Consider the following 15613-nt stretch of genomic DNA (forward strand, 5'->3'; position numbering starts at 1 on the left):
CGGGGACCGGGAACTGGTCACCCCCGGGAGGCGAGAATTCGTTTGGACCGCACATTAATTGGAGATATCTGATTAATTCCAGCTCCTGATGACTATAAATGGCGATTCTCTACCAAGGTGTCTTTATTTAAAAAAAAAAAAAAATCATTCCGTGTCATCCCCCACGTCAGGCCTGCTCGTGGGCGTGAGGCTGTACTTCCTCCGCCCCCTCCTAATGGAGTGAACCATTCCCAGCTCTTCCCCCCTCTCTCTCCGAGCCTCTCTCTCTCTCTCTCTCTTTCTCTCTCTCTCTTCCTCGCTCCCTCTCTTTCTCTCCTCCCTCTGCCTTCCCCGTGCATAAAGTCTCCGTCGCTCTTGGAACTTGTTGGCAATGCCTATTTTTCAGCTTTCCCCCGCGTTCTCTAAACTAACTATTTAAAGGTCTGCGGTCGCAAATGGTTTGACTAAACGTAGGATGGGACTTAAGTTGAACGGCAGATATATTTCACTGATCCTCGCGGTGCAAATAGGTAAGTGGCCGCCGGGCCGGGCTTGCGGCTGGTGCAGGCGGCAGCCGGGCCGGCCCGCTGCGCCCAGGGGGACCGACTGGCCCGCGGCTGCTCCGGGGGTGCGGAGAAGCCGGCAAGCCCCCAAGGGTGGGGGCATCGGCTCTTAGGGACTCGTGCGTCCCGGGCTGGCTTTTCTTAAAAAAAAAAAAAAAAAGGAGAGAGAGAGAGAGACTCCAAACGTTCGCCAGGAAATGTATGCAGCTGGCCGTTTTCAGGAGGGGGCTTTTCCCCTGGTTTTTGCACACCCCCCCCCAAACCCCAAAGCGCACGTCCATTTTTGCTTCCCTTTCTCGGGGTAGACCAGATTTCCTGCGCTCTGGGGCAATGCATTGGCCCCTGCGATGCTGCAAGGTATTATTTTGAAGGGTCGAAAGGTGAATGCAGGAACAAGATGGCTAGGCAGCTAGAATGGAAAGTTTATGTGCAGAAAGCAAAGATATTTCGGGGCTCAGACTGCTGCATTTAGAACTTTGTCATTCACCCGCCACCCCCCTACCCCCCATATTCTAGCTGCAGCGTTTGCACCGGGCACCGCAGACCCGGCTCAGGGGCAAAATGAGAATGATAGGGAACCTCAGACTACATCTTTTAATATGTTTATCATTGAGGAGGTTGAATATAGCCAAATAGACATGGATATAATTTTCTATGAATATTTGTCCTATGTGGAAAGCCACATAGGTATCCAAATTTTATATATAGGAAAGGGTTAAGAAGTGTTTGCAATATGTCACATGGGGGGGTTGTTATTTTTGTTTGTTTGGGGTTAATTATGACCGATTTGTTTAGTCCCCATTTTCTGTTAAGGAATGTTGAGTCCTAGTTACACTGTTTTGGGGCTTTTAAAAGTTCACATTTTTTCCATCCAGAATGAGGAATTCGTGATGGAAGGAAGGCAGCACTAGAAACCCCACTTCTGCGATGCAGGTTGGAGCATTAATTAACCTGACCTAAAAGTGATAGTGAAGTAGATTATTAATAGAATGGACAAGAGAAAAAATAGAAACTCTTCAAACGGGTTTTCTGGAGACAGAGGGAATTGTTGCCTCCTATCATTTCAGGCTGTAGCATTCTTTACAGACAAACCCTTGCAGTATTTGGGTAGGAGGATGCTTTAAGGAATGGGGCAGCAGGAAATGCATAATATTTTCCCCAGGAGAAATGTGGAAGAAATAGGGTTTGGACTTATCTATACATTAAAATGGATTCTTTTGCAGTGGTCTTTAAATGTATTTGACATGATTTTGTGTATGCATATTTTTTTTTGCATGGGCATTATAGGGATTTTAGACTGTGTGCAGGATGTTGGTATTTTCCCTTAAATCTAAGAAGTGATTTGATATTTTGAATCTGGTTCTTTTGAATCTTTGACATCAGTGCAAAGAGATTCAATAAAATTTAAAGATTCTAATTGCAGCAAATTCCTTAAATGTGGGGAATAAGTGAATGGGGCATTTTGCAATTAGCCTGCAAATTTTTAGAGAGCAGGAGACAGCAGTTACCTTTAATATAGGGATTTTAATCGGAGCAGATTCGGGGCTCTGTTTCCTGGAGGGAAATAACCTTACTTAGGAGGGGTTAAAAAAAAAAAAAAAAGAGCGATTGTGCATGCGGGATATGCTTGGAACACATTAACCTCGGCCGGCAAATGACCATTTGTTGGTTGTGGAATTGAAATGGAGCATGTTTGTTTCCGAATGTCTGCCCTTTCCCGTACCAGAGCCTCAATCTTTAATTCATGGCTGGGAGCTGTCCCAAATCATTGACATTTGGCAACAAAAGTGGGGGGTTGGGAAGGGACGGGGAGACGGAGAGGGTGGCGAACAGAAATGAAGACACGCGGGAGGAAGTTTGAAATGAATGAGAGGTTGAACGAATGAATGAACGGATGGAAAAGGCACAAGCCGCGGACACCAGGGAGGGCAGGAAAGGAGCCCAGGTCGCCCGCCTGAGCCCCGCGGAAGCCGAGCTCAGGGAGGACAGCGAGGGTCGCATGGGCTGTGTGACCTGCTCGGAGGCACGAGCCTCCAAACACGTCCCGCGCGCAAGCTACAGTCCTCCCACAGCCAACTAGAGACGAAGCAGTTATAGTTGCAAAAAAAAAAAATTTTTTTTCACGACTTCTTATTTTACACACGCACACACTCACACATGCGCGGTGTGGAGGGTCTTCTCCAGCAGCTCCCGCAAAGAAACCGTGACGGGAGCGCTTCCCGCCCCCATCGGGCCCCGGGTCCCCCCTTTTAAAATATTGTCCGTGCATCTTAAAGGCTACTTTCTCGCCACTGAGTTTTAGGGGTGGAGATAAAGGGTAAGGTGAGACGGGACGCTGGGTGGGGGAGGGGGAGGATGGACTGTATTTTCCTTGGTTCTGGGGCTGCAAAGCTGCATTTGTGGCATGCATTACAGAGGAGGACGTGTGGGATTCGTTTCGTTGTGACCGCATCCTAGTAGAACAAAGATTGGCTTATTCTATCTCAATGTTCTATTCTACGTTGCAGTTGCAAGGGCTTTTCATATTTGGGGGTGGGGGTGGGGTGGGGAGGGAGATTCGTGAAGGTTTACGTATCTGCTGGAGCCGAGGTCGAAGTTAACCTTAGTCCCTTCCCCAGAGCTTCCCGTTCCGGATTAGAAAGCGCAAGGCCCGCCTAGCTCTTCCTGCAGCAATTTGCAAACGCGGAGCTCCCGGAGGCTGCTGCAGGTTCGGTCACCTTCCCTCTCGGTCTGGTTGTGGCCCGGCTCTGGGGACCAGCGGCTGCGGGGTGGCGGGGGCAGCGAGGTGTCTAGCCCTCCTTGGAGACATTCACACACAGGCCGTGGTGACCAGAACACTGTCCAGGAGGGAGCGGGCGCTCGGGGTCCCGGGCATTGGAGGCCCCAACCCTCTGCTCCCCTGTAGCCCCAACGGCTCGGATCAGCGGTTCCTGCGCCCCTCCCGGCCCCCCGCCTGCGTTTGGCTGAGCGCCAGGGAGCGTTTAGTCTGTTGGGTTGGCCTTGGGATGGACAGAAATGGCCTTGGCAGCGGCAGTCCGGCGCCGTGGGGTTTGGCCGCCTGGAGGCCAGGAGCGAGGACTTCGGTGCGGCTGGGGTTACCTCCCTCCTCCCGCGCCCCTCCTCCCCGCGGTGGCGGCCGCTAACCCACCCCCCACCCCCTCCCCCTGCCTCACCCCCTGGAGGGAACCCGGAGCTGGAAGCGCAGAGCCCCGGGGCGACTGCCACCTGCGCCCTGCAGGGTTGGGGCCTGGAAAGAAAGCGTCCCACCCGCCGCAGGCCGTTTGGGGACTTTGGTTTCTCCGGGTGTGCGGGGAGCTGAGACGCAGACAGAGGATGTGGCCGTGAGGATACGGCCCCCCGCGGAGGTAACCCGGGGTCACCCGAGCAAACACAGCCGAGACTCCCCGCCCGGCCCGGACTACCCAAACCAACTCATCACCCCCCGCCCAGTCTCTGGACACAGAGGCTGCTCTTTCTCCAGGAGGGGGGGGGGGTAGGGGTGGAGGTGGGGAGGGCAATCCTACTCCGCGGGAGGCAATCAGCTTTATAATGAAACAACCCGCGTCGATGGCTGCTGCCGGCTTCCAGAGACTTTATTAATGTATTCAATTCAGCAGTGTTGGCTGAGCACCCACCAAGCCCCGGCCCGAGGCTTTCTGGCACGACGGGGCCTGCGGTCCAGCTGCGCGGCCGCAAGCTTTGCCGCCCCCGCACCCCTTCCGCGCCCCCGCACTCTGCTGTCGTTGCACCCACCCCCGTCACCTCCGAAATGCAAAGATTGCGCTGCGAGAGCCAGGACGGGCTTGCTGGGGAAGTGTTGGGAAACGAAGGAGGGAGTGAGGAGAAAGAGAGAAATAAAAGAGACGGGGGAGGTGAGAAGAGGGGGCGATGGAAACAGAAAAAGATGCTGAGCGAGATGCGGGAGGGAGCTGCAGGAAAGGGATGGACTCGCCTCCCCCTCCCGCACCCGCTCACCCGCGGACAGTCGTCACCCGACAGTAGTTGGAGGCGGGTCAGTGATCCTCGGGCCCCAGCTCTCATTCACCTCTCACCCTGGGGCCCCGCGCAGCGCTGCAGGGCAGGCAGGGTCGCGACGACGCTGCTGACCGGTGTCCCCTCCTCCCCGCAGCGTACCTGGTACAGGCCGTGAGAGCAGCGGGCAAGTGCGATGCGGTCTTTAAGGGCTTTTCGGACTGTTTGCTCAAGCTGGGCGACAGCATGGCCAACTACCCGCAGGGTCTGGACGACAAGACGAACATCAAGACCGTGTGCACGTAAGTGTCCTCTTTGGCCTGCTAGGTTTTTGTCTGGGGGGCGCTGCTGAGGTCAGAGAGGGCCGGCGGGCCTGCGCTCTGAAGTCCCCGCCAGCGCGAATCCGAGCCTGCTGGGCTTTGGGCTCTCGCCCTCCGGCTTTGGCCAGGGCCTGCACTGCCCAGGAGGATCCTGTGGCCTGAGCTGGGCAGAGGAAGATCCTCCCACGCGGGGGCCAGGCCCAGCCCTGCGCAGCCTCACCCGCACCCAGGCGCCGGCGCTCAACGCCTGGACCTGGAACCCGGAGCCAGGGGCCAGAGACAGCTGCTCCACTTCCTTGCTCGACTTGGAGGCAGTCTTCATTCTTTCTTTTTTTTTTTTTTTTCCTACGTGAACTAGTGGACTCCTGGGTGCTCTCCGAAGAACAGTTCGTTTGGGTTCAAGGAGCGTTTTAGGAAAATACTAGGTTTGCATAAAGGAAAAGTCACTCCCCTTGTTTTTTTGTCCATTTCCCCTGATAAAACCCCCTTCCACTACACACCAAGAACAATTGGGTGCAGGCAAAGGAACGCGGGTCCCTCTTTCTAAGAGAGAGGCTGAAAGAATATTTTGTTTTGTGCTAATGATTTGGCCCAAGAAAAGTTATGTCCTGGGCATCCGGTGACCATCCTGCTGGGCTTGTGGCAGATTGGAGGTTTAGGATAGCCACTCTCCTTGCCGCCCCCCGCCTTCCTCTCTGCTTCCACTTGGTATCCCCAGGCCAGTGCAGCTAAGGGCTAAGAAGGAGTTTATGGCCAGGTCCAGTGGCTTTTCCCAGAGCTTGGCTGGAAAGCACTGCTCCCACTGGCAAAGGAAGTAACTACCTTAGAGCCCTACTGTAGTAGACTAATGACATTTTAGCTGCTACAGACCTTAGGAGTGCCTCCAGCTTCTGCAACACACACACATACACATGTTTTATTTTACTTTATTTTTCAAAAAGAGCTGTAATTCCCACCCCTCACCCAGGAATAGCCCTTACCAAAGAGCCAAGGAAGAGGTGTTCCTTGTTCCCCATACGTTGAAGAAATGATATTCTGCACCATCATTTCTTTACCATCATTTCTTTACAGTGAAGTCCTTGTTCTCGCCCTAAGTCCTGGGGAGGGAGTGTTGACTTGTTTAAATGATGAGTAAATAAATGGGGGTCGATTTTTCCAGACCCCGTCCTAAATACCCTGGTATCCACCAAAAGCTAGGGCAGCTAAGTAACTGGTACCTTCCTATCAGAAAAGGGACAAAAGGCTGGATCTGGATTGCACACCCACCTACTTTATTCCAAATGTCTGATGATAGGTAAGCCTCTCCAACACTCGACGAAAGGTTAGTTGTAGATCAGTCCAAATTTTCTATCATTTGTCAAAATTCAGTTATTCCAAGTTATTTTAATTTTTTTATTTATTTATTTTTTAGCAGGACTTGGTCCTGGAGGACGGAAGTGAGGAGGACTCCTCCTCCCCGCTCCCCAAAAGCTGCAGGCCACTGCTGGGTCTGGGCTCCCACTTCATTAGTGCTCAACACTCTGCTGAAGAAAACCCCCCTCTCAGTTCCATATCTGCTCTTTTCCACTCTATTCCTCTTCCGGGAGGGTCCTGTGCCCATCTGGGCATGCCTAAAGGATGGAGAGATTTAGATATCCTTTGGGAGGTGCAATGACTGCAGAGGGGTGTCCCTCCACCTCTTAGTGTCTCTAAATCTTGCTATTTATTATAAACTGAGGAACCCAGGAGCCCTGTGCTCAGGCTCCCCTCGTAAATTAGAGACTCGCAAAGGTGGTTAGAAACCAGCCGGAGCTCAAGGCATTGCAACAAGCATTTCTATCTTTGCTATCAGCCAGAAGATGGGGTGGGAGTGGAAACCAGGATAAATCAAACAGGGCGCTTGCCTTCAACGCTCTTACAGTCCAGGCTAGCGAGCAGCAGGGAGAGGTAAGAGAAAGCACCACGACACTGCGCGGAGGGCGTCGCTGGTGACCTGGCGCTGAAGGCCCGGGTGAAGGGAGCCAGCCCGGAGTTAGCTAGACGCACAGATCGACCCAGTGCCGAAAGGAGACAGCGCCCCGGGAATCGATCACGGGTTGGAATTATATTTAGTCTCGGGATCTATTTTGGGTTTTCGGAAGAAAGGGGGACAATAAAAAAGGACAGGTTGGTTGAAGGTTGTGGGGGCGGGGCTAGGAGCTGAGCCCAGGGTGGGAGGAAGAGGCTGAGGAGGAAGGCGCGGGGCTCCGGGCAGAGGCGGGGAGCGGGGGCCCTGGAAGGCTGGCAGCCCTTGGGCACCAACGCGGCACCCACCGGAGTCGCGGACCGGGGGGCAGCCTACTACACCGGGAAGGCCCTGGGGGGTGGGGTAGGGGCTTCCTGGGGTCTCAGCCCACGGAGGACCTTGGAGAGGGAGAAGAGGAGGGGCCGGGCGCACGGAGATTGGCCCGAGCAGGTGGTGGCTGCAGAGCTGACCCCAGGGCACCGACACTCACCGACCGACTCGGGGCGGGGACAGGCAGGCAGGAGTCTCCGGACCGACTGTGAGCCGGGGGGACTGTGCAGAGCAAGGCCAGGGCCACGGAGGGCCGCAGAGGAGGGGGGAGAGGAGGAGGAAGGGGAAGTGAGGAGCCGAACAGAGGAAAACCGAGGGGAGGAAAAAGGAGGAAGACAAAGAAGGGAAGGGGAAAGGATGAACGGGAAACAAAAGGAAGGGAGGAGGGAGAGTGCGGGCGAAGGCGAGGGGGTACCGCAGCGGGGAGGGGGGGTGGCACACGGAAGGGACCAGGGGGAGGAGATCTGAGAAGCCAGGCGGGGAGGGCCGCGCTCTGAGCAAGTAACCCATCTTGCAAGCTAAGAGGCATTAATGGGCGGCAGCTTGCAAGGCTTAGCACTGTTTTCCTAGCTTTCCCCGAGGAGGACGAGCAATCTGTTTGCGCAGGCCGAGGTGCCAGCGCGGCGCAGCGGGTGCGGCCCGGCTCCCGGCTGCTGGGTCCCCGCCGGGAAAGGGAGACCAGACGCCGCCGGGGCGGCCTCTGCCCTCGGAGGGTGGCTTGCCGTGTGGGCCGAGGTGTGGGGAGAGCCGCGCTAGGTCGCGGCGGTGGAGGGGAGGTGGGAGGTGGCGCCCGGAGGGGTTTGCAGAGGCGGCGAGGTGGGGGGAGGCGCGGGGGCGCAGGGGGCGCGGGGGCGCAGGGGCGCAGGCCCGGGTCCTCCCCGCGCCCCCAAAGTCAACCTGCTTCCGTTTTGTTCTATTCCTCGCCAGATACTGGGAGGATTTCCACAGCTGCACGGTCACAGCCCTTACGGATTGCCAGGAAGGGGCGAAAGATATGTGGGATAAACTGAGAAAAGAATCCAAAAACCTCAACATCCAAGGCAGCTTATTCGAACTCTGCGGCAGCGGCAACGGGGCGGCGGGGTCCCTGCTCCCGGCGCTCCCTCTGCTCCTGGTGTCTCTCTCGGCAGCTTTAGCGACTTGGCTTTCCTTCTGAGCGCGGGGCCGGCTCCCCCCGTGCGCCCACCCACTCACTCCATGCTCCCGGAAATCGAGAGGAAGATCCATTCGTTCTTTGGGGACGTTGTGATTCTCTGTGATGCTGAAAACACTCATATAGGATTGTGGGAAATCCTGATTCTCCTTTTTGATTTCGTTGGGTTCCTTGTGTTTCATTTGCCAAATGTTACCAATCAGTGAGCAAGCAAGCACAGCCAAAATCGGACCTCAGCTTTAGTCCGTCTTCACTCAAAAATAAGAAAACGGCAAACCCACCCCCATTTTTTTAATTTTAATTTTAATCTTATTTTTATTTTTTATTTTTTTTGGCACAAGAATCTCAGGAACGGCCCTGGGCCACCTACTATATTAATCATGTGAATACATGACAAATGATGGGCTCCTCCTAATAAGAAAGAGAGGAGAGGAGAAGGCCAGGGGAATGAATTCAAGAGAGATGTCCACGAGGGAAGCATATGGTGAAAATAACTCACTCTCACGTCTTTCTTCCACAGTATCTTGTTTTGATCATTTCCACTGCACATTTCTCCTCGAGGAAAGTGAAAGGACAGATTGTTGGCTTTGTGGTTTAAGGATAGGAGGGAGAGAGGGAAGGGATTGAGGAAATCTCGGGTGTCTAGGTAAAGGCTTCCAGAAGAATCGCTGCTAAAGTCACTGAGAGGTTAAGCTTTACCTGCTGTTGTCGATACATCTTTCCAAGTCCACTGCCTTTATTTCCCCTCTTCTTTTAGCTGTTACACATACAGTAATACCTGAATATCCAACGGTATAGATCACAAGGGGGGGGGGATGTTAAATGTTAATCTAAAATATAGTTAAAAAAAAGATTTTGACATAAAAGAGCCTTGATTTTAAAAAAAAAGAGAGAGATGTAATTTAAAAAGTTTATTATAAATTAAATTCAGCAAAAAAAAAAGATTTGCTACAAAGTATAGAGAAGTATAAAATAAAAGTTATTGTTTGAAATGGGGGTGTCGTTTTGTTTCCTGCCCCAAGCCTGCTTTCTTGGCCCAGTTGCCCCCTGGTTGATTACCTGTAGGGACCCAGGATGCCAGAGGACGGATGCACCTGTTGGCAAGCGGGTCGACGGCCTACGGTCTTCAAGCAGGCCCTCTTCGACTAGGTCACTTTGCCACCTTTTCGAAATTCTGTTTACTTCAAGAAGAGAAAGTGGAACTTTAATTTTTTAAAAAATAAATAAAAAGCAGAGATCTTTTCTAGAGGAGGTTTCAGGGGGAATGGGACTTGCGGGGGGGGGGGGGGGCTTACAGCTCACCTAGACCCAAGGCCAGTCCCCAGCCTGCGGCCCCCTCCCCAGGCGGGTCGGAGCCCTGACCTCGGTCCGCGCGGGCCGGGTCCTAACCACGATTCGCCTTTTCCTCTGCGGTGGCCGGACGCAGCTTGCGGACCAACCACCATTAAGGGCTCCAGCAGAGGGGCCGCGGAGAGGCTGTGGTCCCTGGCAGGGCTCAGGTGAATCCTTTCATAATTAATAAGGCAGCTCAGCTGACATGGCGAGGAGACGGGGCCCTATTGATCTGCAGTCGAGCTGCTTCCCCCTGTCCTATTTATAGGCCCCGCATGGCCTTAGAGAGAAGTAAACACTGGAGAGTGCACGGAGCAGGGGAGACCGGGGTCCGAGCCCAGCGGGAACTGGAGCAGGAATGGGGGAGGGCGACCCGAGCCTGCGTCTCTGGGTTCAAGGAATTGAAATCTGGTTTCCAGGAGCCGGGGAGGATGGGAGGGAGCTGCTGGAGGGGGAGGGGTGGCCTCCCGCGGGGGTGGGGGTGGTGGGGATGGAGGACCAGCGGCGCCAGGCCGCGGAGGCTGCGGCGGGTTCCTGCGCCCCCCGAGGGCGCGCGGGGGGCCCTGAAATGCAATGTGTAAACAACCGCTGGAGTAACAGTTCATAAATCAAAGCCGGCAGGTCGCAGCCCAATCTGCATTCCCCCCACGGATTGAATTCCAGCAACACATGCGCCCCTGCGCCCCGAGCGCTCCCAGCATCTATGACCGCGGCAGGTGCGCGCGCGCGCGCCGCGCCCCGCCGCTCCCGGGAAGAGCATCCCCCCTTCCTCCCCCGTGCACCCCCCCACCCCGCCCCTGCACAGATCCCCCGTTCTCCGCCACCAGCAAAGAGGATCCTCTCTGCCTGCGCCGAGCGGTCCCCCACGGGGAACGCTGGTTGTTTGGGAAAACAGCGTTTGGTTTTGATCATTTCGTTCCAGTGGTTATTTTCGCCCCGAGTGTAAGTGGGATGGCTCTAACCCGAGCTCAGTCCCCTGGAATTCAGACGAAAACGTCTGAGCCTGTTTTAAATACGAAATCTATTTAACGAGGGGGAGGAGACCACGGGAAAGAAGGAGGGGCTCCTACTGTCCTTCTTTGCCTGCGGAGCTCGCCGCCTCCCGCGCGGATCTTTCCCGGGGGACCCCGGAGGCGCCCCGGTGCGCACCGCTGGGCCCCTGGCTAGCCCGAGGGAAAGGCGCGCAGGCTCTCCGCAGGCTTTCGGGGGAGGGAGATTTCTGCGGCGGGCGGAGGATGCCCCTCCCCGAGCAGCGCTCCAGGGGTTCCCACCTGGAAAGGTGTCTCCCTCGAGGTCCGGGAGGAGGCGAGGCTGACGGAGGGGCCAGGAGCGACGGGGCGCAAAGGAATGGGAACGCGGGCTCGTCTGTGCTCCCTGAAAGGTTCTCCTTAAGGAACCCGGTCCTCCTGCGGCCCCAGCTGCCTCCCTAGACGGAGGGCGCCCCGTGGCCACGACCTTCCACTGCACCTGCCCCCAGATCGCCCTGGGGGTGCCTGGAGAAAGCGTGTTGGGTGCTAGGCCGGCACCACCTGCACGTGCGCTGGGAGGGAGCCCCAGGAACGCAGGGCCTCGGGTCTCCGAAACACGGGCTACCGCATCTGGCTCCTTAGAGAACATTTCTTCTTGTTGCGGTGATTGTTTAGATTATTATCGCGCCGTCTTCGACTATAATTTGCTGTTTAATCATGATGACATCTCCATATGTTAGCTGATGTTGTTTTTCAGCAGCAACGCGGTAAGCCCTGTTCCCAGCTCAGAGAGATAGTAACCTGGGTGCCAACACCCCTCGTCCAGACTGGGGGTGGGGAACCGAGTGGGTTTCGGGCACTAAGGAGATGGTCACACCCGCCTCCACCACCAGCAGCAGCATCCCTAGCTCTTGCAGGGCCCGCTCCCTGGGGCCCACCGGCGCGGGCTCTGAGCCTCTGAGATTGGGATTGCAGGGGCGCCCTCCTTCAGGGCACTGCCTGCCCAAGCCGATTCAAGACACGGAGGCCCACTAGAGTGTCATGTTTGGGTATCCTCGTGAAAATGTCAGGGAGGTCAGCTCCAGAGCCCGTGGGAGGAGGAATTAGAGGGAACAAGGAGACCGCAAGAGGAGGAGGACCTGGAAAATGGGGAGGCACAGAAAGAAGGGGAAGAGTCAGCAGATAGGAGAGAGGGAGCTGATGGTCTTAAACACAGAAGGGGATGATGGAGAAACTTCGAGGTGGAGTGATAGAGTTGTAGAGGAGGCGTGGAGGATAGAGAAGAAATTGGGACTGATTTTCATTCAGCACTCTCAGAAAAGCAAATGGGCACAAGAACCACCGTGCAGATTCTCTTTCTGTAGATCCAGAGATGCTTCCACTCCAGAGGGAACCTCAAGGGTAGGGCCACTGTCATCACCGAGCCACAGAGCCACCGAGCCAGAGCCACCGGCTGGGCAGGCACTCTCTACACACCTGAGCCCATCCCTGGGGAAATTAGATGGCTGAGATAAGATGAAGCCTTTCCCTTTTCCCCCTTCCTGAAACTCCTTCAGATCCAGGCTGAGCTGCTTCTGGGAAGGTCTCCAACTGGTCCTCTCCCTCTCCCACTCCCCCACACAAGCAAGGCTGTGCACCCCAGCAGCTCCAGGCTGGGCACTGGCAGCCCTGGAGGCATCCGCTCTCTGGAACCGTTTACTCTCTGGTTCCATGGGACCAAAGAAAAGGTCCACTGTTTCACGGGTCCAAAGCATTGCTTCCCTCCTGCCTTGCCCCTACTGTGTAAATAATGTGAGGAGGGGGGTGACAGTGAGGATGCCAGCTGTGTGGCTGGAGCAAGACGCACGGTTTACTTCCTGGCAAGCCCTGCCCTCTCAAGCCACTGCAGGCAGGCATTAGGGAATTTTGTAATGCTAGTTTATTCCCTCTTCCCCCAAGGAGAGGAACAGTGTCTCTCAGGGACGTTCCTGGATGTTGGGGCCAGGCAACCTCAGCAGCCAATCCCAACACAGGAATAAAGAAACCCTGCCCTGCCCTGCTCACTTGAGCCCCGTGGGGTGAAGACGTAGGGTAACATTCCCATCCAGATGTTCACCCTGGAAGGACATGGCCTATAGGATGAGGACTGCCAAGCCAAAAGACCTGTTACCAACTGCATAATCTTGGGTGTGTTACTCAACCTCTCTATAACTCAGCTTTCTCCTCTGTAAGATGAGGAATAATCATACCTACCTTGTTGGGTTGCATTTTATTTTAACAAAGGGAAAGCGTTTTCCCACTACGTGCCTCTTACCTAATGTTGGATATTATTTTTGCTTCCTCCTGCCTCTAAACCAGTTTAATCTGATAAGTCTTGATGAATTCTTCAAAATAACTCCTAGTAGAAAGCCTCACTATGATGGGTAATACTTTAGGGAAGTTTTTCTTCCTAGTCCAGCAGCTTAAATTCCTCTTGCTGCAGGCTACTTAGCGCTCCACCCCACGCTGGCCTTCTCAGAGGATGCTCTAGATAAGTTCCTTGAAGTAAGTCTGCTGCTCCAGGTTGACTGTGCCCCCAGACCCTCCAGCCACAATCCTCCAGCCCTGGCTCTCTCACTGCCTGCAAACCCCCAACGTGGAATCCCTAGATTCTCCCAGAACTGACCAGATTTACCTTGGAGCTTCCTCGACAGCTTCCCTTCTTCCTCTTCTCTCTGCTGCCATGTATATGATAATTTATTATAAATTAATATTTATATTAAATTCCTTTCCACAAATTAAAACAAAGTATTTATTGTAATCATCAAAGCAATACATTGATGCATAGAATGAAAACAAATTAACCCACCCTGCCCCAGTAATAGATGGATGTGTTTCCTTCCGGACTTTTCCTCATGCATTGAAAACATATTGGCATGAACCTATACAGAGAGTAGAAATTTTTCCCCTTCCCTTCCCTTCCCTTCCTTTCTCTTCAGAGGGAGAGAGAGAGAGCACCAACAGGGAGGGGCAGAGGGAGAGGGAGATAATCTTTTTTCTTTTTTTTAAAGATTTTTTATTTATTTTTCATGGAGACAGAGAGAGAGAGAGAGAGAGAGAGAGGCAGAGACACAGGCAGAGCGAGAAACAGGCTCCATGTAGGGAGCCCGATGTGGGACTCGATCCCAGGTCTCCAGGATCACATACTGGGCTGAAGGCAGAGCTAAACTGCTGAGCCACCAGGGTAAAGAATCTTAAGCAGGCTCCACGCTCAGTGGAGACTGACGTGGGGCTCGAGCTCATGACCTGAGTCAAAATCAAGAATCCCATGCTTAACTGACTGAGCCGCCTAGGTGCCTCCAATTTTTGTTTGTTTGTTTTTTAACAAAATTATGATATATGTTTCTCTTGTACCAAATCCTTTGAGATCAATAACTAAACAAACGACTCCTTCTTTTAAATAGTTATACGATATTTCTCGGGATGGCCATACTACAGTTTATTGAATTCTCTACCCATTGATGGACATTTAGGTTTTCCTGTGTGTGTGGTTTTTTTTTTTTTGTCCCACAAATATTGTTATAATAAGCATTCTTATTCAAACAGCCTTATGTATTAGTATTTTTGTTTTTTGATACAACAGATTCTGCCAAAGTTGGATTGCTGGCCAGAAAGGTATGTGTTTGTGTTTACTTTTTATTTTTAAAACGTATATGTGCTTTTAATTTGAAAAAAAAATGCTGCTGGATTATTTGTCCAAAGTGTATAGAGTGCTCATTGACCAGCATCATCATCAACACTTTTTAAATTTTTTTTCAGCCCAGTAGATAAGCTGGTAGCTTTCTGGAAGGCCAGCTTTTCTGGGCACCAACACTGATATGTCTGGGCTCCTCTAGGGCCCTGATAGTCATCAGAGCTCTGGTCAGGAAAACAGCTAGATTTTGAATTCTCCTCCTCCTCCTCCTTCTCCTGCTGCAGGCAGCCACTGTGGCCCTGCAAGTAGCGACTTTCATGCAAAATCAGATGTAATTAGTCCTGGAAAATTCTGACTCTCTCGCACTAATCTAATCCACAGGCCTCCGGAGCTAAGGACATAGGTGCTTCAGGGCAGGTTCAGTGATTGATTGTGGGTGGGTGGAGTGGGGCTCAGCCATGGGTGCCCTCCACCACTACTTCCATTAGGAGCTATCCTTGCTGCCAAGCCTGCTCTGTGAGTCGGTACCGAGTCTTCAACCCCTTGGCCTGTCTGCCATAGAAGGTGAGTGAAGGAAAAAGGCAGCAAAGGAAAAGAAAATTTTAGCCCCCAGGAAGGGTAGCAAAGATGGCAGTTGAACTTTTCTTTTCCTTGCCCAGTAAGATGGAGAGGCTTCTTCAGGTGGGACCAATTCAGAGCCAGCAGGGAGGAGGTCTGAACCATCAGTAGATATTTGGTGTATAGACACCAGCTCATACGCTGTCCTTCTCTGCCTGCACCTCAGCCTAACTTTATTTTTATTTTTTTTAAGATTTTTATTTATTCATGAGAGACACAGAGAGAAAGAGGCAGAGACACAGGCAGAGGGAAAAGCAGGCTCCATGAAGGGAGCCTGATGTGGGAATCGATCCCTGGTCTCCAGGATCACACCTCGGGCCGGGCCGAAGACAGGCGCTAAACCGCTGAGTCACCAGGGCTGCCCTCAGCCTAATTAAAAAAAAAAAAAATTAATTTACTGTTATTGAGCACTTAGTGAATACTAAGCATTATGCTAAAGCTTTACAAACAGTATCCCATTTCTGCTTTGATTTCTATAGATTGTATTATCCCCATTTTACAGATGAAACACAGGCTTAGAAAGAAAAGAGGTTAATAATTTGCCCCAAATCAGCAGGTAGTAAGGAGCCGCCTGAAAATTTGAGTAGTTATCTCTTTCAGAAACCTATTTTAACACTTCACTTTATCTGTTACTATTTTGAGCCAAAAGAAAGAGAGCACTAGTTAAAAAACAACCATAAAGCTAAAGTCCTGTGATAGAACAATCTCCTGAAGATGCTATGTTCTGATTTCTGGAACCTGT

At 53.0% G+C, this 15613-nt stretch overlaps 1 protein-coding gene and 1 long non-coding RNA gene across 2 annotated transcripts; one reads left to right on the forward strand and one right to left on the reverse strand.

Moving 5' to 3' along the window:
- Nucleotides 1-213: 213 nt before the first annotated feature.
- On the forward strand, nucleotides 214-9293 carry NRN1 (neuritin 1). Its single transcript, XM_077886520.1, has 3 exons — nucleotides 214-509; nucleotides 4672-4816; nucleotides 8076-9293. Exons 1-3 carry the CDS (start codon nucleotides 455-457, stop codon nucleotides 8302-8304), a joined length of 429 nt encoding a protein of 142 aa, XP_077742646.1. The 5' UTR covers nucleotides 214-454; the 3' UTR covers nucleotides 8305-9293.
- Nucleotides 6213-7840, reverse strand: LOC144306876 (uncharacterized). Its single transcript, XR_013373935.1, has 2 exons — nucleotides 7309-7840; nucleotides 6213-6444 (listed from the first exon to the last, which is right to left on the reverse strand). It is a non-coding gene; the product is annotated as an uncharacterized LOC144306876 (long non-coding RNA).
- Nucleotides 9294-15613: the final 6320 nt, after the last annotated feature.

Source organism: Canis aureus, chromosome 37 (genome assembly GCF_053574225.1).
Source record: "Canis aureus isolate CA01 chromosome 37, VMU_Caureus_v.1.0, whole genome shotgun sequence".
NCBI classification, from domain to species: Eukaryota; Metazoa; Chordata; class Mammalia; order Carnivora; family Canidae; genus Canis; species Canis aureus.

What these genes read in the sequence shown, in the direction of transcription:
- NRN1 (XM_077886520.1), top strand. Translation starts at nt 455, where the DNA reads ATGGGACTTAAGTTGAACGGCAGATATATTTCACTGATCCTCGCGGTG. An exon ending in GATCCTCGCGGTGCAAATAG is followed by an intron (nt 510 to 4,671) that starts GTAAGTGGCCGC and finishes TCCTCCCCGCAG; the next exon opens with CGTACCTGGTACAGGCCGTG. An exon ending in AACATCAAGACCGTGTGCAC is followed by an intron (nt 4,817 to 8,075) that starts GTAAGTGTCCTC and finishes ATTCCTCGCCAG; the next exon opens with ATACTGGGAGGATTTCCACA.